This window comes from Megascapheus bottae, chromosome 34, assembly GCF_031878675.1.
Source record: "Megascapheus bottae isolate mThoBot1 chromosome 34, mThoBot2.hap1, whole genome shotgun sequence".
NCBI classification, from domain to species: domain Eukaryota; kingdom Metazoa; phylum Chordata; class Mammalia; order Rodentia; family Geomyidae; genus Megascapheus; species Megascapheus bottae.
Window position 1 is genome coordinate 3,794,593 of NC_143542.1, and position 22,798 is coordinate 3,817,390.

The following is a 22,798-nucleotide window of genomic DNA, read 5'->3' on the forward strand; positions in this document are numbered from 1 at the left end:
GGATTACTATTATTTTTCATTTGAGACTCATTTTTCCCTCTGCAGCTTGACATAGAACTCTGTATAGCCCAGGCTGCCCTCTAATTCTGTTCGTTCGTTCTTTCTTTCTTCCTTTCCTTTTTGTGGGTCATGGGGCTTGAACTCAGCCTGGGCACAGTCCCTGAGTTCTTCGGCTCAAGGCTAATGTCCTAACCCTGGGTCTGGGCACTGTCTCAGAGCTGTTCAGCTCTAGGCTACTGCTCTGCCCTTGAGCCAAACCCTACTTTCTGTTTTCTAGAAGTTAATTGGAGATAAGAGTCTCAGGTCCTTTTGTGTCCAGGCTGGCTTTGAACCTTGATCCTCAGATCTCAGCCTCCGTAGTAGTTAGGATTCCAGGTGTGAGCCACTGCACCCAGCTTTCTGGCTATGCCTCCTGAGTGCTGGGATTACAGATGTGCATTGCTATATCTAGCATCAGTCTGAAATGTGTAGGGAGAACGGTGAGGTGGCTGAGAGCATGAACTTGAGCTGCTGACATTGCCTGGTGCAAAACTAGTGCCCAATAAGTACTTGTGATGTTTTTACTTTAAATCAGATCTACAGTCACAAGGAAGTAGGGAATTGACGTTTTGAGAGGTCCAATTTTAGACTCTGTTAGAGCTCTAGCAGACAGCAGGTGGCCAATTATCACAAAGACCTGCTGCAGTGAACACTGCTTGCACCAAGCTTTCAAAGACAATAAGCCACAGGTTTGGGTGGAGATCAAACCTCAGCTAAGCATTATACATAAACATGGCACTAAGAGCCGAGCTCCCCTGGGGCTAAACAACAGATAAACCTACTTATTCCTACAAAGCCAGACCCTCCAGACATCTGCAATTCAGTTGATGGATTGTCTCACCTCTAAGCCTTAGAAAAGCTAGGTGGATGGCAGCCACCTCCTGGCTAGGTGCCTGCATAGCTAAGACATTATTTAGACTCAGTTTCCTCACTGAAGTGATCTTGTATGTGGGTCATTCGTCCTGGTACTTTGACTATACCCCTGTTGAGTCAGCACACCTCCCTGTCCTTCTCCTAATCTGGGGGAATCACTGTCAGAAAATGGGGACTGCCTCACGTAGTTCTCCCTCCAGGCCACTCTCCAGTGGATTAAGTGACATAGGGCACAAAGGGTGAGTCATTTACAGCCTGGGGGGCAGAAACCCAGATGCAGTTTGTATTCCAAAATCCACTGGAAATCAGGCCCTGTGCTGGCTTGATCTTCCCAGTCCTCTCATCACCTCTTTCCTCAAATGGGTTCTCCTGCAGAGGTATTCAGGTGGCTCTGTATCCTTGCCTCAGGCTCTCTCCTAGAGGATCCAGTGGTCTTTAGACTATCGGAGTGGTCTTGGACGGTGTACATGACTGGCTTGTGAGGTGGTTCTCCATTAATGAGGGTGGGCCGAGTGTTGCTAGTCCTTGTTAGCCACTGAGACCAATCCCTTGTGGACTGGGATGGGATGGAAGTAGAAGGGGATGATGAACTGACGTGTAAGGTTTAGAACAAAGAGGAAAATTGCAGGATTATAGAATTTCCTGGTGCTGGTGACATATTAGTAATCCAGCCATGAGGAAAAGGATGTGGGGGACTCCTGGCAAAATAAAGTATCAGAAGCCTAGTGTTTGAAGATTGATGAGTGACAGCTTCAGAAGGCGCCTGGGCGGGACCTCCATCCGGGACTTGCATCCGGGGCTCTCATCCGGGGTCCGCCGGAAGTGACGTCGAGAAGCGCAGTCCTCCCGGCAGTCGAGAGCAGCCCTGGGAAGGCTGGCGTGGCGGACGGAGCGAGTGAGTGTCGGTGACGGGACGGTCGCCGCCGTGCCCGCCTCTGCCTGCGCTCGGGTGAGTCCCGCGGAAGCCGTGGTGGCGTCGCTGTCGCGTCCCCTGGAGGAGGAGGAGGCGGAGGAGGCGGAGGAGGCGGCTGACGTCTCCGGGAACGCGGAGGCCTGGGCGCCCGGGCCTGGTTTTCTCTTCCGCCCTGCTTGGTTCCCGAAGCCCCGGGGACCGAGAGCTCGGCGCTCAGGACCCGGTGAGCAGCCGTGGCCGGAGCTGCGTCTGCACGGCCCGCTCGGCCGCGGCGCTTTCTCCCGAGGGGGAAGCGATGGGCGGGCGGCGCGGGGCGAGGCGCTCCGAGGGCCGGGCCGGGAGCGGGCGAGGGCTGGGTGCGGAGCACCGGGCCCCGTGCCGTCCTTGGGTTTGAAGGACATCGCCCAGGCTGATCGGAATCGTCCACTCAGCCTGACGAAGGGGCCCGGCCCCGACACTGGACTGTTACTTATTGTTCATTAACTGACGGTGCGCTCGACGGAGTGGCGAAGTAATTCCTGCAGGGCCTGCGTTGGGTGGCAAGGCCGGGCGGGGTGGGGGGGGGGTGCGGGGAGGAGGAAGGCGGGGGGGTGGGGAAGAAAAACAACACAATGAGTAATCATAACGGACTTGTTTCTCTTGAGTACGGGACTGGAGGCTCCAGAGAAGATTGCGAATTCCCAGATAGATGAAAACTTTCTCCAGAAAGCTTTATACCCTATACAACCATCCTGTTTTCCTCCAAAGAAACATGACAAGGCTGGTGTGGTGGTTGGTACACGCCTGTCATAATCCCGGCATTAGGGAGGGTGAGGCAGAGCCCGGAGCAAGCCCTGGTTAACAAGGAGTTTTAGGCCAGCAGATAGTGAACCAGTCTCCCCAGACCAAAACCAACAACCTCAACAAAACCAAACAACAACAACAACAAAAAAAAAATGACAAGTTCGGAATTTGTAGAGTTAAAATAATGTGGCATGCTTGGACGTTCTCTCTTGAATCTTAAGTATTTCAAACTGATAATATCCTTCCCCCCCCCACCACCATGTAAAATTTAGGTGGTTTATCTTGTGTTTGTTTGTGCATGTGTGTGTGTGTATGCATGCATGCGTGCGTGTGCACACGCATTTATTTATTTATTTATTTATTTTGGGGTGAGTCATGGAGCTTAAACTCTGGGTCTGGACACTATCCCAGAGCTCTTCAGCTCAAGGCTAGCACTCTACCACTTTGAGCCACAGCACTACTTGCTGTTTTCTGGTGGTTAATGGAACATTAGAGTTTCCTAGACTTTCCTGCCTGGCTGGCTTTGAACCCCATTCCTCAGATCTCAGACTCCTGAGTAGCTAGGATTACAGGTGTAAGCCACCAGCACCCTATTTTATTTATTTATTTAGCCAGTCCTGGGGACTGAACTCAGGGCCTGAGTACTGTCCTTGGGCGCTTTCCTCAAGGCCAGAGCTCTATCACTTGAGCCACAGCACCACTTGTGGCTTTTCTCTGTATGTGATACCGAGGAATTGGACCTGGGTCTTCATGTATGCTAGACAAGCACTCTACTGCTAGGCCAAATTCCTGGCCCCCTAGCACCCTATTTATTGTGATTAATTCTGAGCAGTAAGTAAAGATACTCTGCTAAGTCCTGAGAATGGGAAATGATGATATTTTGGGGGGTGGGAGGTCACGGAGTTTGAACACTGGCCTGGGCTCTGTTCCTGAGCTCTTCAGCTCAAGGCTTCCTGCCTACCCTTGAGCCATAGCTCCACTTCCCATTTTCTGGTGATTAATTGGAGATAAGCTTTGTGTTGCCGAGCTAGCTTTGAGCCTTGACTCTCAAATCTCAGCCTCCTGAGCAGCTAGGATTATAGTTGTGAGCCACTGCATCTGGCATGATGGGATATTTTAACTTGTGACAATAATTTCTCCTGATTTCATCCTGCAGTGATGCTCATTGTCTTGGACAGGAATGGAGGAAATATCGGCTGAGGAAACAGCAGGATCATCAAGGGTCCAGTTTCAGTCTTTGGAGACCTTATCTGAGTGTCTTTCCCCAGAGCCTCAGTTCGTGCAAGATACCAACATGGAACAGGGACTCATTGGGGGTAAGACAGAGACAGTACTTACGTCCTGGGCCTGATGTGAGTCCAGAACCTTGAATAAGAAGATGGCCTTTTAGAGGGAGGACTGGACAGGAGGGACAGTTGCAGCTCATCTCCTTCCTGACCTTTCTCCCAAGCCTGGCTCATCTTGCTTTAATGAGCAGAGTAGTCCTCTGCCGTGGCTGTCCCTCAGGAAAGCTTCCCTTTGTCCCAGTCACCATACCCAGAATAATTCCTCCGATATGCTGCTTTTGCCACATCTCACAGCTCTTGCCTGAATGGCTTCCTGTTAAATTCACCACCCTTCCCTCCTGCTCCCTTCACTTAGTTCCTCTTTCCTTGATGTGCTTTGCCACCTGCCATTCTGTTGCAACAGCAGTGTTTGTACCAAATCTGACAAGCAGCTTTTTCTTTTTGGAAGAGGGGGTGCTGCTCCTGGGTTGAACTCGGGGCCTAGATGCTGTCTCTGAGCTTTTTTTTTTTTTTTTTTTTTTTTTTGGCTAGTTTTGGGCTTAAGCTCAGGGCCTGAGCACTGTCCTTGGATTTTTCTTAAGGCTAGAACTCTACCACTTGAGTCTCAGCACCACTTCTGGCTTTTTCCAAGTATGTGGTACCAAGGAATCGAACCTGGGTCTTCGTGCGTGCTAGGCAAGCACTCTATCACTAGGCCAAACTCTCGGCCTTGTCTCTGAGCTTTTGTGCTCCCACTTGAGCCACAGCTCCACTCTGGGTTTTTGATAGTTAATTACAGATAGTCTCACAGACTTCCAACCCAGACTGGCTTTGAATTGCCATCCTCAGATCTCAGCCTCCTGAGATTACAGAATCATGATCTACCAGTGCCCACAAGAAAGCAGCCATTCAAGTCCTTGATGAGCATAATGCCTGTTTGGATGTATGTATGTTACATGTTAGCCATGCAGTCACATTTTAATGTGCAGGTAGGTTGGTCAGACTTCTTTTTTTTTTTCCTTCCCTTTTCTCCTGTGCTTTGACAACTGGTTCCTAGACTCTGGCAGCTCCACTACTTGAAGTAACTAGTGTGTCAGCACACAGCGGAGTGAGTGCCATGGGGTGGAAGTGTTGGGAGTCGGGGGAGGGGGATTTTTCTAAAAGCCTTACACACTGTTTGCAGAGATATTGTTCATTGACAAATGAAAGGCATACTGAAATTTAAACCTGTAAAAAGTCTGCTAAAGGCCAGGAGTTTGGCCTAGTGGTAGAGTGCTTGCCTAGCATGCATGAAGCCCTGGGTTCGATTCCTTGATTATCACATATACAGAAAAAGCCAGAAGTGGTGGTGTGGCTCAAGTGGTAGAGCACTAGCCTTGGGAAAGCACAAGGACAGTGCTTAGGCCCTAAGTTCAAGCCCCAGGTCTGGCAAAAAAAAAAAAAAAAATTGCTAAATAACACTGGCCCTGGATAAATCACTACATATCCATATCTTTATGCTTTGCTTCGCTCATGTGCAGGACAGTCATATGGCTTACACTTCTGTAAGAGGAATGTTATTCATGAGGAGTAGCAAAATCTTGTATCAGGAAGAAACGTGTAAGTGGTAGTCTGAGGAGGAGCAGGCATGCCTAGTACCTGAGAAGAGGCTCATTAGAACACTGACATATAGGGGGGTTCCACTGACACCCCTTGGGCTTCTTCTGAAAGGGAGCCCTAGGAAAGGGCTGCTCTCACTCTTGGCTCCTTTCTCCTCCCTCAGCTCCACCTGTTCTGCAGGTGCCTGCTCTTCCCCATGAGGGAAGCCCAGGAGACCAGGCAGCTGCACTCCTGACAGCCAGGTACCAGGTGAGCTGAGGAACCCTCTGCTTTTCCTCAGGGACTGTGGTCGCTGCTTGAGTGTGGCTTCTCCCTCCTCCTGTTGGTGAAACCTTGCCTGGATTTTTTTTTTTTTTTTCCTTTCAGTAACAGACTTCAGGTTTGGCACTGTTGCTTTTTGAGGATCTAGACCTTATGCAAACCACTTTCCCATCTCCCTGACACCACCTTTGTCCATGATGTTGTGGGCATGTATTAGATGCTAAGGGATTTCTACCGTAGGTTCTCTCCATTCTCCCTCCTCCCCAGCATAAACATACACCAGATACCATTTCTGTTCTCATCTTCATTCTCCGGTCATGGTACTGTAGTGGCCTTATTCCCCAGAGCATCCAGGATGTATTATTTCAGGAGTTTGTGACATTGGAGGATGTGACTGTGCACCTTACTCGAGAGGAATGGGGATGCCTGGACCCTGTTCAGAGAGATCTCTACAGAGAAGTGATGTTAGAGAATTATGGGAACGTGGTCTCACTGGGTAAGGACCAGCTTTCTTATTACTAAAATTACCTATTTCTGAGTAGGTTTAAGGTCTCTGAGAAGGTCAGTGTTATGTGGCTTAGATTTCAGGTTCTAGAGCCTCTGAATCCTCGGTCTGTAAGGTCATTCCAGTGGGAGGGTAATTGAAATTCCTTCGGAGTGTCAGGAAGACATTTTACTCTTTATCCCCAGCTCATGTTTCCTGTTTTGTGGGACATCCATTCCTTGTAGCAAAGAAAACCTTGTCCTTGCTTTGCCTAAGTTCTCACCCTCTCTCTTTTTTGCGAGAGACCTGAATGCCTTCCCGACCCCTAGCTGGACTCTTTTCCTCTTATACATCACTGCCCCTGTGTCTGAAAGTTTCCCACTGAAGAAGAAATGCCTTTTAAAAAAGCTAAGCTAAAATCCCTTTCATTCTTAATATCCTAAGTTATCTCCAATTGGGCAAGTCTGAGAGACTTCTTTTAAGGCATGACTCACTGAGTACTCATCAGTGAGTCACTCAAATGGTAATCCTGAGTAACCACACCCAGGCCAGCAGAATCCTCACACTTACCCCACTCCTCGCCTCATTCTGGGATGGGTAAGTCCTTGCACCACATCTCTCTCTCTCTCTCGTAGGTCTGAATGGTGCAGTTAGGCAGCCTGTGTGCTGTAGAGAAGTATCAGAGGGGTGTTAACAATCGCCTTGATGTGAGCATTGCTTTTTCTCTTTTGTTTTTTGGCCTGGCTGCGTTTGCACTCTGGTGAACGTGTATGTATTTGCTCACACTCTTCTTGGGGCCCCTCCCCCTTTTTTAGTTTGCCTATATTGGTGACATCTAGGACACTTTTTCTCTTCTTGATTATGCCTAGGGTTCAGAAGGCCTTCTTACTTGTGGGGAAGCAGTTTGCCCACTGGGAAGGTTTTTAGTGTGTTTCCCATTCGTGGTTCTTTGATCTTTGTAGGCATACTTCTCCGCCTTCCCACCACCCGGATTCATTGTGTGAATTCCTGCCCAGCCCTGAGTCATACCCAGGCTTGTGCTTTCTCTGGAGAAACACTTGCAGTCCTTACAGCAGGAATCTCCAAGAGGTGGCCCAAGTGTCGGCTTTCCATCGGTAGTGCACGTGCCTGCTCGGGAACTTCTTTTCCACAATTGTGACATTAAGCTTGGCTCCTGGAGCGGATGCTCCTCAGGATGCTCCCACTCTGTAACGTGGCAACTGCTCAAGTGACTGGTGTTAAGTTTCTAACGCAAGGGGTGAAGGAAGACTTCCGTGCAACCAGCTGCATGTTGAACCCAGCTCCTTTGGAAACCATGCTTGGTAGTCAGCTGCTTGTGTTTTGAGAAACCACCAAGTTCACCCCCATCTCTTCAGTCGTGCTTTTTTCATGTTAGTGTGCGGAACATGGGCCCTCCTCCTTTTCAGTAGTGAACACGACCTGCCCCTTGCGTGGCTGCACTGTCCTGTGACTCTTGGACTTTTCCTTGTACTTCACAGCATAGTTTTCTCCTTCCTGCAATATCCTGCCCTCAGTACTTTGCAGTGCCCTAAAGATTGGTGTGTTGACATTGCCTTTCTTGATTCAGTGTTCCTCAGTACTGTCTTCATGGAGGGGAACTTGGAGGGAAAAAACAAGACTTTTATTTCAGGGCATCAAAATGAATGTATTTTAATAACTTTGTAAACTGTAAAGTGATACGGATATAATTGTAAACTACTGTTAATTTTACATTCTAATTACAGAATTTCCAACCGTTAACTTGTCTACTTCTTGGAGTAAAGAATCTTGCTATCAGTTTACCAGAGTCTAGTAGCTCAAGAAACTACAAGACTAGACTTTATCCTTTCCCCCCATCATCTGTGCATTTGCACTAGACACGCATACACACTCACACCAGGCCACCCTCCTATTCAGCTCACTTTTATGACCAAGTCAGTAGCATCTTAGCAATTTAATTTTGTGTATGTACCCATGCTGCTACTAGGGCTTGAAGTCAGGGTACTGTCTCGGCATTTTCACTCAAAAGATTGCCACTCTACCACCGGTACTTCAGTCCCACTTCTGGCTTTTGGTGGTTAATTGGAAATAAGAGTCTCCTGTTCTATCCTGCCAGGGCTCACTTTGAATCTTGATCCTCAGATCTCAGCCTTCTGAGAAGCTAGGATGACAGGCATGAGCTACCTGTTAGTTCCTTAGCAAATATTTTACATTCCTTGGGAGGTCACTTTCCTATGGGAGTTCAGTACACTCTACCCAAAATTTAAAGTTATGTATTTGTCATTAATTTTACTTCTTGTTTAGAATTGTGAATTGGACTGCATAATTAAGGCTGACTTAAGCAGTCATACTTTCTTGAAAAGCAAATATTAAATGCTATTCATTATCAATGTTTTTTTTTTTTTTTTTGGTTTGTTTTGCCAGTCCTGGGGCTTGAACTCAGGACCTGACCAGTGTCCTTGGGCTTTCCTTAAGGCTAGCACTCTACCACTTGAGCTACAGCACCATTTCTAACTTTTTTTTTTTTTTTTTTTGCCAGTCCTGGGCGTGAGCTCAGGGCTTGAGCACTGTCCTTGGACTTTCTCAAGGCTAGAGCTCTACCACTTGAGCCTCAGCACCATTTCTAGCTTTTTTCTATGTATGTGGTACCAAGGAATCGAACCCGGGTCTTCGTGCATGCTGGGCAAGCACTTTAACCACTAGGCCAAACTCCCAGTCCTCTAACTTTTCTTTGTATGTGGTACTGAGGAATCGAACCCAAGTTTTTGTGTATGCTAGGCAAGCACTCTACCACTAGGCCACACTCCCGGCCCCTCATTATCAATTTAAGAACTATATTCTGTTGACTGAACAGCAACTGGCTTGAGGAGTTACCTGTGAATTAGTGGTTGGAGATTGAGACCTGGGAAGAGGATTGTGATGTAATTCACATGGGTCAGTGTAGCAGGTGTCTTGCTACATGTTAGAAACATGCTTACTGAAAAATTGTAGTTGATGACAAATGATTTAATAGATTGTTTCCTATATCTCTCCTGTTGCCTTTTTTTTTGTCCATTGTGGGATTTGAACTCAGGGCCTGGGCACTGTTGCTGAGCTTCTTTGTACTCAGGGGTAGTCTTCTGTCACCTGAGCCACAGTACAACTTCTGGTTTTCTAGTGGTTAATTGGAGATAGGATTTCATGGTCTTTTATTTCCTGGCTGCCTTGAAATTGCAATCCTCAGATGTCAGTGCTTGGCTCTCCTATTGCTTTTTGAAGTTGAAGTGATTTTCTATAAGTTGATTTCTACCATGATGACTGTTTCCTGTTTATATGTAACAGGCACTTTTTTATTTTTGCTAGTCCTGGAGCTTGATTTCAGAGCCTGAGCACTGATCTTGGGTTTTCTCAAGGCTAGAGCTCTATCACTTGAGCCACAGCACCACTTCTGGCTTTTTCTGTGTATGTGGTACCAAGGAATTAAACCTAGGGCTTTGTACATGCTAGGCAAGCATTCTACCACTAGACCACATATGTTTCTTCATACTGTTTATTTTCTCAATGAGATATTGCTTATCCTTAAGACTATTGCCTAGAGGTATAAATTTGCAATATAAGAAATTTGCATTTCTTTGACATTAAATGCTTTAAATATAATTTCTATGAGTTCAAAGTCTTAAAATTCTGGCACTTTTTTTTTTCTTTTTTCTTTTTTTTTGTCATGAGAAGAGAAGGAGATTGGAAATCAGCCTGGGACCTCATACATGCTAGGCAACTACTTTACTTTTTTTTATTTTTTTAACTTAGTATTTTTTTTTTTTTTGCCAGTCCTGGGCCTTGAACTCAGGGAATAAGCACTGTCCTTGGGTTTTCTCAAGGCTAGAGCTCTACCACTTGAGCCACAGCACCATTTCTGGCTTTTTCTTTGTATATGTGGTAGCGAGGAATCGAACCCAGGTCTTCATGCATGCTAGGCAAGCACTTTAACCACTAGGTCAAACTCCCAGCCCCCCAGGCAAGTACTTTATAACCGAGCTGTGCTCCTATCTCTCCCTTGTGCTAAGACTTTTTCTCTTTTTACTATTTTAATATTTTATCAATATGTTCATTTTCTATTCTTTATACGTCCACTAAAAAATAGATTTGGGTTTTATATTATGGTCATCATTTTATGCTATAATGGAGTGTTTAAAAGCCAGGTTCTGAAATCTGACCTTTGGTAACTTGTCCGATGAGAACAGTAGTACTTCTCCCTCATAAAATTATGGTGAGTAATAAGTAAAAATCCCTCAGTACTTTTGGCACTGTGCCTACTGAGTATTTTGTAAGCAATATTGTAATGTATAGATGTTCTTGAGACTCATAAATGTGTACCTCCAAACTGCACTCTTAGCTTCTCATAACTACATGCTAGGCACTTTCTCTCACACTTCTTTGCATTACTTTATACAAATCTAAAACCAAACTTCTTGTTTCACACGAAGAAGGCCTTATGCCTTTGTATTTTTCAGTGTAACTAAATGACCAAGATTCGTTTTGGTTAATAAATACTGAGGAACACCTTAATTAAATATCCTAAAAGTTAAAAGTTACAAAATATACTGTCAGAATTCTAAATATTTTATGTTACATTATTTTTTAAAGCTTTTTTCAGTGCTGGGGTTACCCAGCACAGCAAAACTCTTTCAGATAAAACATTATTATGTATCTGGCAAATATCATATAATCCTTCTATTAATTACAATAAAAATATATGAAAAAAAACATGTCTAAAAGGGAAATTGGCTATCAATCCTAGCTGGGATTCAGAATTGTAGTAAATTCCTTTCATGTGTTTGATCTCCTTGCATATGGGGTCTTATATGGGATCCCAGGCTATTGGTTTATCATATTTGCTGGACCAAAATACCCTTTTTATAAGATTGGAATGTCAGTACCTTGACACTTACACATATGTAGCTGTTAAGTAATTTAATCAAAAGAACTACAAGGTACATGATCCTGGCTATCAAATTGAGTGGGGACTAATGCTTGAAGCCAATTTTTAAAGATCTGTAAACAACTGGGAGCGGTACCTAATGCCTGTAATCCTAGCTACTCTGCAGGCTGAGATCTGAAGATCAAGTTCAAAGCCAACTTGGGCACAAAAGGATCTGCCTGAGACTCCTATCTCCAATCAACCTCTAGAAAATAGGAAATGGGGGCTTGGCTCTAGGGTAGGGCAGTAGCCTTGAAATGAGAAGCTCAGGGACACTGCCCAGGCCGAGTTCAAGCCCCATGACCTACCAAAAAAATAAAATCTGTAAACAGGGCTGGGAGTTTGGCCTAGTGGTTGAGTGCCTGCCTAGCATGCCCAAAGACCTGGGTTCGATTCCTCGGTACCACATACATAGAAAAAGCCAGAAATTGTGATGTGGCTCAATTGGTAGAGCTCTAGCCTTGAGAAAGCTCAAGGATAGCATTCTGGCCCTGAGTTCAAGCTCCAGGACTGGTAAAAAAAAATAATAATAATAATCTGTATAAACACCATTATATGGTGACGTGTCAGGCTAAGTGCAACCAGTGATTTTATAGACACTAATAAATAGCTTTTTGGAGATGAAAGGCTTATGGAAGATCTTGCATGTGTGCTATCTAGACTCAGAATTTCCCTGAGCTACTAGAATAGTGCGAATGTTTTGTTCTTTTAAAATCAGACTACCCATTGCTTTAGTGCAAAAGATGAGTTACTGGCAAGTCATAGGAAAATTGTTTTCTGTATAGATATACTTTTTCTTTTATGCTTGTACTAGGGCTTGAGCTGAAGACTGCTGATGGTCTGCCACTTGAGCCATGCCTCCAGCCAGGTATTTCGATGGTTATCGTGAAGTCTTGTGGACTTGGAACCACAGTCTTCCCTGGGTAGCCTGTGTGAGCTACTGGTGTTCAGCTTGTAGTTCTCGTTTCTTTGTTTACCATTCCTGGGGACGGAACTTAGGGTCCAAGCACTGCCCATGGGCTTTCCTCAAGGCTAGTGCTGTACCACTTGAGTCACAGCACCACTTCGAGCTTTTCTGTGTATGTGGTACTAAGGAATCGAACCCAGGTTTTTGTGCATGCTAAAGCACTCTACCACTAGGACAAACTCCCAGCCCCTTATATAAATACTTTTTATTAATGCAAGTTAATACAAAGCAGTTTCATTGTGATATATGTACATGTAATGTATTTGGATCATACTCACCCCCTCTGTTACTCTTAATTTACCATCTCTTTTTAAATATTGTTTTTTTTTTTTTTTAAATCTTTTCTTTTTTTGGTACTGGAGATTGAACCCATACATTGCACTTGCTAGTTGCTAGGCAAGCACATTGCCACTGAGCTACATCCCAGCCCCTTTAAAATAGTTTTTAGTGGATTTTTTTTTCCAGTTGTGGGGCTTGAACTCAGGGCCTGAGCACTGTCCTTGGGTTTTCTCAAGGCTAGAGCTCTACCACTTGAGCCCCAGCACCACTTCTGACCGAGGAATTGAGTCCAGATCGTTGTACATGCTAGGCAAACACTACCAATTGGCAAAACTCCCAGCCCTTTAATGGGTTTTATTAAGCTTTTTTCGTACATAGGTACTTTGATTGTATTCGCCCCTCCCCTATCACTATTCTTTCTTTGTCCCCTTTCTGCTGGCAACTTCTTCCCCATTGTTGGCCCTTTTACAGTGATCACCTACACATTTCTGTACTGTGGTAATGTTGAGTTGCTTATTGCTATCTCTGCCTTTAGTGTGAGATGGATTCTTTTGCATGGATCTCATCTCCTGCATGCTTCTTGAATAAGCAGAACTATAAGCTCATTCTCCTATGCTGTGAAACATATAGTTTAAGAAACAACAGGGGCTGGAAGTTTGGCCTAGTGGTAGAATGCTTTGCCTATCATGCACAAAGACCTGGGTTTGATTCCTTAGTCCCACATAGAAAAGCTGGAAAGTAGTGCTGTGGCTCAAGTGGCAGAGTGCTAGCCTTGAGGGAAAAAAGCCCAAGGACAGTGCTCAGGCCCTGATTTCAAGCCCCAGAACTGACAAGAAAAAGAAATACATCATAGACAGTAGTTCACACCTGTAATCCTAGCTACTTAGGAAGCTGAGATCTGAGGGTCAAGGTTCAAAGCCAGCCTGGGCACAAAAGGACCTGAGACTTATCTCCCATTAACCTCTAGAATATGGGAACTGGGCCTTGGCTCAAGAGGTAGGGCTGTAGCCTTGAGCTGAAGAGCTCCAAGTCAGTGCCCGGGCCCAGGGGTAGGGCGGTAGCCTTGAGCTGAAGAGCTCAGGGACAGCGCCCAGGCTGAGTTCAAGGCCTATGACCCATAAAACAATATTTTAGTCTGTCATTAACCCAGTTGGGATAAAAGAGAACCATTTCTCCCCCCCCCCCCCCCGCCCCTCTCTTTTTTGCCACAGTTTAGCTCAATGTGCTGCATTGAGCTCACCCCTCCTACTAGAGCTCCTGGTCGAGCATCTTTGTCTCTCCTCACGCTTTGTCCTCCTCTCTAAGCCTTCTTATTAATGTTTTCTCAGAACTTCCCTTCTCTCTCTGCTAGTCATCAGTTAAAAGAAACTGTGGCTGATGTAGCATCTGTGGATAAATTGCCACATCCCATTTCCTTCTTTATGGGCAGGATTTCCAATTTCCAAGCCTGATGGGATGTCCCTGCTGGAACAAGATCTACAGGTTTTTGACCCTGACACTAAGGATAGAGAAGTCTTAAGAGATGACTGTTCAGGTGAGTAAGGCAGACTTAAATGAATTTAGTAGGGAAATAAAGTATAGGTACTGAGCCATGTTGTGGCTGCTTGGGCACTCAATACAGAATTCTGCTTTCCTTGCAGTTTAGGCTGGCCTTCTCTGTATGTTTCACCCCTTTGGTATAAGTTGTACTTAGTCCCTATTAAAGCTGCTTGTCTAAATTTCTTTTCAACCATTTCCCTTGATTGCCTTTGAAACACCTTGCCTGGATGTCTTCTCACTCTACCAGAAGTACCTCTGTTTCTGCCACGCCTGGGCCATTTGGAAGCTCTGTCACTGTTTCTATTCATGCCTCATGTCTGCCGTTGAACTTTTGTGCATGTTTGAGTAAATAAACTTTTCTGATCTTTGTAGATGCTACATTATTTTAGTTTCCTCCTATCTGGGATTCTTTCTAAGCACAGGGTACAGATTACATCTGGATTTTCTATTTGTATATTATATCAGATGGAGAGACAAGAGAAGAAAACAACCTGTTGATTTCTAAGCAGAAAAATCTGGAAGAAGTTCATTCATACAAAGTGAGAGTAGGAAGACCCAAACAGGATATTGCCCAAGTTCCTGAGACTAGAGAAGGGCAGAAGTCTGAGGACAGATTAGAAAGGCTTCAGGAAATCCTAAGAAAATTCCTCTTTCTGGAGAGAGAGTTTAGGCAAATAACCATCAGCAAGAAAACCTCTGCCAGTGAGAAGAGCAGCGACTGTAATGAGCCTGAGAAGAGCTTCTGTGCCGACTCCGCCCTTGACCCAGACCAGAGGGCTCTTAGAATACAGACTGTCGATGACAGTAAGTTCCACATGAGCTTTAGCCAAAGCTCGGCTGCTGACAAACACGAACCCATAAATCTAACACCGAACACCCAAAATAGTGAATATAAAGAAGGCATAATGGACCTCTCCCATCCTAGTAAATGGGAGAGCACACTTGCCGCTGAGAAACCCTACAAATGTGACATGTGCGGGAAAGCCTTCCATCAGAGCTCAGCCCTCACCAGACATCAGAGAATTCACACTAGAGAGAAGCCTTACAAGTGTAAAGAATGTGAAAAGTCTTTCAGTCAGAGTTCAAGTCTTAGTCGGCATAAAAGAATACACGCTAGAGAAAAACCCTATAAATGTGAAGCATCTGAAAAGTCATGTGAAGTGTCTGATAAATGCGGTAGTCAGAGCTCAGATGTAATTTCACATAAGAAGACTCACACCAAAGCCAAATCATACAAATGCAGCAGCTGTGAGCGTGTCTTCAGCCGCAGCGTGCATCTCGCCCAGCATCAGCGAGTGCACAGAGAGATGCCCTGCAAGTGTGGTGTGTGCGGCCGTGACTTCTGTCATACTTCATACCTGGTTGAACACCAGAGGCTTCACCATCAGGAAAAACCGTACGGGTACGATGAGTGTGGGTTGGCCTATATGAAACAGCGAGGTGTTCGTTTCCGAGAAAAGCCCTACACATGCAAAGAATGTGGGAAAGACTTTAGATTGAATTCCCATCTTATTCAGCATCAAAGAATTCACACAGGAGAAAAAGCGCATGAGTGTGATGAGGGTGGACAGGCTTTCAGTCAGACTTCATGCTTAATTCAGCATCACAAGATGCACAGGAAAGAGAAAGCCTATGAACGGAATGAAGAAGAAGAACATTTCCATCACAACTCAGATCTTGCCCTGCAACAAGAAGTTCTCAGCAGGGAAAAAAGCTTTGATTGTGAGCCCTGGGAAAATAACTTCAGTCCACAAGCACATCTTGTTCCACATCAGAGAATTCAGACCAAAGAGATGCCTTATGAAGGCAATGAACATGGGCAGGCACTGAGTCCCGTTCCGGCCTCCTTCCCCCTCTGAGTCCCCCTTGGATGTGATAAAGCACTCACTCTGCCACTGCTCAGCTCGTTCCACAACAGAATTCACATTGAGAGAAACCCTTTGAATGTGACCAGTCTTGGGAGTATTTGAGTGTTGTTCCACTCTTAATTGGCTCCTGCAAATCCACACTAGTGAGGAAAGCCGTTGAATGTATTGGATGTGGTCAGTTCTCCGTATTTGGGGAATCTGTACCGGAATAAAATTCCTCTACCGAACTGAACGTGAAAAAGCCATCAGAAAAGGAAGCTACCTTGAGTGTCAAATTAATGCCATAAGGAAAGCTTGTGAATGTAATAAATGTTTCTGTGTGAGCAAATGCACTCATAACCCAATGCTCATTGAACATCTGCTGTAGCCCCAGAGAAGTCATTGGAGTACAGTGTGTGTGGTAGGCCATGGTCAGAATACCCATACCAAATGAGGTTTTGATGGAATATAAGCATTTCAGGCATTGCCCCCAACCTCAACGTATTGGAGAGAAACTTGGTACTCATGTGTGAAGTTCATATTTAGTCCCAGTCTTTTTCACTGCAGAAGAATCTTGACTGAAAAGTAACTTGCTAAATGCAGTCCTATTTTCATATGACATTCTTTTATTTAATGTGTGTTCAAAGTAGGTACGAGAATTTTATTTACAGTACTCATAAGCTATTTTTATTTTACTGTAGTCAATACACAATTTATCTTTTTTGAAATTGGTTCTTCATATTCACAGTTTTCTCTAGGATATTGTTGGTACACCAGGGTTAAGGCACCAGGAGAGGAAAGCAGCTCATGTAGCTTTTTGTGGTGTCCTTGACCCAAATTCTCCCAGTACAGACTCTAGGCCTGCTCTTTTCTGAGGACCCTACATCCTGTTCCTTTCCAGTTGCAACCTTATATTCCTGTCAATTTCTGCATTCTAAGCACCTTCAAGTGATGACTTCTTAGTTTTAAACTCCTCACTAGCTGTTCCAATTTGGTGTTGCTGGTCAGTGTTTTCTAAGAATTGGATTTCCACAACAGCCGTCCACAAGGACAGTCTCTGCCTGCAGCAGGCCATTACATATTTTCAAGTGATGCCACGTTTATAGCTGCCTTCTCCGCATCCACATCCCTCTAAGAAATAAGGACATAAGGGAGCCAGAACGGCTCCTGGTGACCTAGCTGTATTCATTCAGTGCCTATTCTGCATGTGTTAGTTTAGAATTCTTCTATATGCTTCTATTGAAGGCCAGCAAAATGCTCAGGTCTGCTTTTGATAGAGCAAATATAAAGGTCCCAGGAAATGAGAACATTGCACATGAATACAGCCTTCCAGCAAAAGTGACGTTTTTCTTCCGTAGTGTTTCAGAGGCAGTATTTCAGTTTCAAGTAAGTGGCAGGTTTGTTCTTGGTGAAAAAAAAAAAAAAAAAGTGCAGCCATTGGGATTGCTTCTTTATCTGTTTGGGTTCCCCACTTCTCTTGTCAGTCCTGCCTTAGCCTCCCAGGTAACCGGTTCTGTGGGCATATGCTACCATGCCTGGATTATATTTTTGTATTTTGTAGAACTTACAGGCCACGTAAAAAAAAAAAACATGGCTCTTTTTGATTAATAAAAATCACAGGTGTTGGTGTCTTCATCTATACACCTAAAGAGTTCATAATTCTTCAGCTGTTGTCCAAGCATTTTGTTGTTTTTCCATTTTAGTCTTTATAACATTTTGTGAATAAGACAAATGTTACTTAACTTTCAAATTTGTCAGTCAAGCAATTGGGGCTCTCATACTTAGATGTTATAATACTCACTGGGGATCCTAAACCAATATATAAAAAGATATTGCTCACTCAGTAAGCCTCTTGTGGCTAACCTCTAGAATAGCTCTGCCACTGTACTTTACTTCTTTGCTGTCAGCAAGCATAGGACACCATCAGGGCAACGTAAGGCTGTGAGTTGATCTAAATGTAAAAGCAAACCAATAGTGCATGTTTTTGGTTTTGTCTTTTTTTATCCCCCCTATCAAACATGTATACTCTTACTTGTAGAGACCAATAGTCCTTCTTCTCTGGTGACTATGAGACAGAATTAATCCCTAAATAGCAAAATATGTTTTAAAAAATCACATGTATGCATTTGATTTAGGAATGTGCTTTTGTACTTGAATAAAGGTGTGCTTGATATTCTGAGAATCTGTTTTCAAAATTGAAAGGCCTCAACTGGAAGGAAGAATACCCTTCCTGACTGCAATTTTTGTTCCTGAAGTTTGCTCGTCACTAAGCATGGACTCCGCAGCTCGCTTTTCCATAGACCCCAGGAACTCAGCTTGGTGTTCAGGATCTAAATGGTTATTCACTTGGTTCTTGTACATTGTAGAAGAGTATATGAGTTTTTCTCCTCATCCTGGGGCTTGCACCCTGGGCCCAGGCTCTGTCCATGAGCTTCTTTGTGCTCTAGGGCTCTACCACTTGGAGCCACAGCACCGCTTTTTTGAGTCATTTATTGGAGATAAGAGTCTCATGGGGACTTTTCTGCCCTGACTGGCTTTGAACCAGATCTCAGCCTCCTGAGTAGCTAGGATTACAGGTGTGGGCCACAGGTACCTGGCAAGTTTTACGGTTTTGGTAGAACTGGAAAATGTGTCGTGTTTTGAAAGAAAAAAATATATATATACTTAGAAATGAAGTCCAAATAATTTTTGAGGGCACTTTAATTGGTCCAATACAATATGTTTTTGTCCCATCTCTGTTCTTGAAGGGGAGGCAGGAAGAATCAATCCCATAGAATGGTAGGAAACCCTTTTTCTCCCAAACGCCACTTGAATATTTCATCATCTACTTACCACACACAATCATACAGACAACTGTAGTCAACAAGGAGCTTGCACACCTCTCCACTGGGATGATTTTCAGGGCCTTACACAGCCTGCAGCCTGGATGTTCCCCAGTGCTGCTGTAGAGGAATACCTCGCTTATTTTCTATCACCACCTGTCTACATGCACACATATGTAAGTACAGATTAAATTTAATTCTCATAATTCTGAAGGAATTGCTTCATTTTGTAGAGGAGCTGGGGTGTGGAAAAATTAAATGGGCTGGGATGGGAGTTTGGCCTAGTGGTAGAGTGCTTGCCTGGTATGCAGGAAGACCCGGGTTCAATTCTTCGGTATCACATACATAGAAAAGTTGGAAGTGGTGCTGTGCTTCAGGTGGCAGAGTGCTAGCCTTGAGGAAAAAGCCCAAGGACAGTGCTCAGGCCCTGAGTTCAAGCCTCAGGACTGGCAAAAATAAAATAAAGCTAGTGTAAGCTTCTTGAAGCAGACTGGTCATTTGACAGGTTAACATGTAACAGGTACACAGGAGTGCTGCTACATTCCTAGCTTTGCTCAATATCCCCACTCCCATCACCAGTTTCTATTTCTCATGCTCCAGATTGGTTTAGCTTTTGTTAACCCAGCTTGGTAATGGGCATGTATCCTTAACCTAGTGGAGCAAAGCAACAGGGAGAGTCAGGTTGCATTCCCGAATGAAAACAGGCCTGATAAAACATGGAGGGTGCTAGAACAAAATAGCAGGTGCTTTTGAAGTAAAGTGAGTGTCAGGTCTGACCCCCTACAGATGAGGATGGCATGTCCTACCCTAGGAATGTTGTGGGAGAAACTGCAGACACCCCTGCCCCAAGACCAGAATCCAGGCCTCAGAAATGCTAGCTACCATCCAGTGGAGAAAGTTTGAGAATAAAGCTTTTCAGAAGCCTAACCAGTATGTGTGTCTGTGTGCGTATATATACCTTAGCGGTTGAGGTGGCTCATGCCTGTAATCCTAGCTACTCAGGAGGCTGAGATCTGAGGATCAAGGTTCAAAGCCATCCCAGGCACAAAAGGACCTGAGACTTATCTCCAGTTGACCTCTAGAAAACGGGAATTGGTGCTGTGGCTCAAGGGTAGGGCAGTAGTCTTGAGCTGAAGAGCTCAGGGACAGCGCCCAGGTTGAAGTCAAGCCCCATCACCCACCAAAAAAAAAAAAAAAATGAAAAGAGTATAGGGGGGCTGGTAGCTGTCGCCTGCAATCCCAGCTACTCAAGCTGAGAACTGAGGATTGCTGTTAGAAGCCAGCCCAGGCAGGAAAGCTCGTGAGACTCTTACCTCCAATGAGGCATCAAAACCTAAAATGGAACTGTGGCTTAAGTGATAGAACAGCATCTTTTTTTTTTTTGCCAGTCCTGGGGCTTTAACTCAGGGCCTGAGTATTGCCCTTGGGCTTCTTCAAGGCTTGAGCTCTACGGCTTGAACCACAGCACCACTTCTCCCTTTTTCTGTGTTTGTGGTACTGAGGAATTGAACCTGGCTCTTTGTGCATGCTAGGCAAGCACTCTTACCACTAGGACAAACTCCTGGCCCTCAAAACTCAGCCTTCAAGACCCAGGACTGGCACGCGTGCCACACACACACACACACACACACACACACACACGGCTGTCCGTGTGCCCTATGAACAGTTGAGCAAGTGGCCTTTTTTCTTGTTTTCATCTATCAAGTAGGCTTCTGGTAAACCTATGGTAGACTGTTGGATGTTGGGCCCTTCTCAAAGCCTCTTGTGCCTTTTTGCCATGGAGGCTGCTCAGGCAAGGGTGGAGGGGGCTGAGGGCAGAGAACTGGCTAGAGGAAGGCACTGCAGGAACAGCCTGGCCTTGTGACCTCCGAGAACCCAGCTCACTGTGGAGATTGATTAAATTAGGCTTCCAAGCCGCCCAGAGGGAGCCCAAAAGTGCTCATGGCTTATCTGCAGGTTCTGAAGGTTCTGTGTCTGGAGCTGGGGCCTGCGGAGTGGGCGTGGCTCCCGGGCGCTGGGCGGGGCCGCAGGTCGCTGCTGCAGGTTGATTCTGGTGTCACCACGTCCCTCCTGGGCAGCTGGCTGGCTGCTCCCCTTGGCCATCACTCCTGGAGGAGGGGCGGAGCTTCTTGTTTCTCCTGGACTGGGTGCTGCTTGGCAGTGACACCAACTGTTTTCCCTTCTGTCCCTTCTTGCACCCTTTCCTGAGGCTTCTGTGCATCCCAAGTGCTCCTTTGAAGACTTCACAGAGATTGAACCCAGTTCCTACAGGTGCCCCACAGTCCATAGGCTCACCCCTGGAGTGGGAACCCCGCTATAGCCAGGGTGAGAGGCAGACCAGATGCCCAAGGTTACACTTACGCTTAGAATTAGCCCACTACAAGACGTCTGACTTGGAAAACAAAAAGAGAAGCATCTGAAGACCCATCCCTCTGCAGAGCGGAGGGGTAGATCCACAGCAGCACCATCAAAGCCCTGTGTGGCCTTTGCAAAGGCTCAGGAAATGTGAATAAATGAATAAACTCAGCCGTACCCAGTGCCAGAAAAAGAGACGACTTCTAACTCATTCAATTTCAGATGGCTTTTAGGGAAGATGCAACTTTCTCCCCAGGTTCAAACCCAAAGGAACTTTTGTTTTGTGGGTCATGGGGCTTGAACTTGGCCTGGGCGCTGTCCCTGAGCTCTGCCTCATCCTTAAGCCAAGCCCCACTTCCCCACTTGGAGATAAGAGTCTCAGGTCCTTTTGTGTTCGGGCTGGCTTTGAACCTTGATCCTCAGCTCTCAGCCTCCTGAGTAGCTAGGATTACAGGCGTGAGCCACCTCGCTCAGCTCCTAAGGGAATGCTTTGTGTAGGGAATAAAGCAGACAGGTCAACCACCAGCTGATTCTTTTTGCATCAGCAGTTTTATTTCTGTCAGTTTTCCAACTATTATCGAGAGTATAGCCATTAAAAATTGTAAAGGAAGCCAGGTGCTAGTGGCTCACACTTGTAATCCTAGCTATTCAAAAGGCTGAGACGAAAAGATCATGGTTCAAAGCCAATTTCAGGCAAACATGTCTAAGAGACTCTTATCTCAAATTAACCACCAAAAGCCAGAAGTAGAGCTATGTCTTAAGTTGTAGAATGCTAGCCTTGAGCAAGAAAAACTCAGGGATAGGCCCTGAGTTTGAGCCCCAAGACCAGCACAGAAAATATATAAGATAAAAAAGGAGTAGGATTATTTAACTGAGGAATAAATGTTCAGATAATGTGCACCATATGCTTTTGTTGAGGTTTGAACTCCAACCCTTATAGTTGTTAAGCAGCTATCACTATCACGAAGCCACAGCCCAGCTCACTTTTAGATATATTTCAGATAGGTTTGCAGTGCCTTTTGCTCATACTGGCCTCTCACTGTGGTCCTCTTCTACTTTGTGTGTACTAGAGCTTGAACTCAAGGCCTGGAACTGTCCCTTAGCGTTTTTGCTTAAGGCTATTTATTCCTCTGAGCTACAGCTCTCCATCCAAAGCAATGAAGTCACTTCCACCTGGGAAGCTGAGTCAGGCTTAGTTCCCCTAGAGGCAGCTACCTTTTTAGAAGGATTCTGCTAGAAGTAGGAAAGGTTGAAGGGTGGGGAAGAAAATACAAAGAGCCGGGGGCCGGGAGTTTGGCCTAGTGGTTGAGTGCTTGCCTAGCATGCACAAAGACTCGGGTTGGATTCCTCGGTACCACATACATAGAAAAAAGCCAGAAGTGGTGCTGAGGCTCAAGTGGTAGAGCTCTAGCCTTGAGAAAGTCCAAGGACAGTGCTCAGGCCCTGAGCTCAAGGCCAGGACTGGCAAAAATAAATAAATAAAAGGTTTCACATATTTATATTAAAAAAAAAAAATACAAAGAGCCCTGGTGGCTCAGGCCGGTAATCTTAGCTACTAAGAAGGCTGAGACCTGAGGATTGCTGATCAGAGCCAGTCCAGGGAAGACAAATCTGAGAGACACCTCCAATTAATTAGCAAAAGCCTGAAGTGGGACTGTGGCTCAAGTGGTAGAGTGCTGGCCCTGAGCATAACAGTTCAGGGACAGGGCCCAAGTCCTGAGTTCAAGTCCCAGGACTGGCACCAAGAAAAAAAAAAAAAGAATAGAAACCAGCAGGCAGCCTCTGGGAGAGCAGAGGGTCTGCTGACTGCAGGGG

General features: G+C 45.4%; 1 protein-coding gene across 5 annotated transcripts; it reads left to right on the forward strand.

Moving 5' to 3' along the window:
- The first annotated feature begins 1,771 nt into the window (after positions 1–1,771).
- On the forward strand, positions 1,772–17,988 carry Znf655 (zinc finger protein 655). Of its 5 annotated transcripts, XM_090324261.1 has the most exons (6): positions 1,772–1,861; positions 3,765–3,924; positions 5,636–5,721; positions 6,103–6,229; positions 13,850–13,954; positions 14,425–17,988. In XM_090324261.1, exons 2-6 carry the CDS (start codon positions 3,789–3,791, stop codon positions 15,816–15,818), a joined length of 1,848 nt encoding a protein of 615 aa, XP_090180387.1. In that variant the 5' UTR covers positions 1,772–1,861; positions 3,765–3,788; the 3' UTR covers positions 15,819–17,988. The 5 variants fall into 5 exon arrangements, with proteins under 5 accessions (XP_090180387.1, XP_090180386.1, XP_090180383.1 ...); XM_090324260.1 differs by lacking the exons at positions 13,850–13,954; positions 14,425–17,988 and adding an exon at positions 7,180–8,137; XM_090324257.1 differs by lacking the exons at positions 5,636–5,721; positions 6,103–6,229.
- Positions 17,989–22,798: the final 4,810 nt, after the last annotated feature.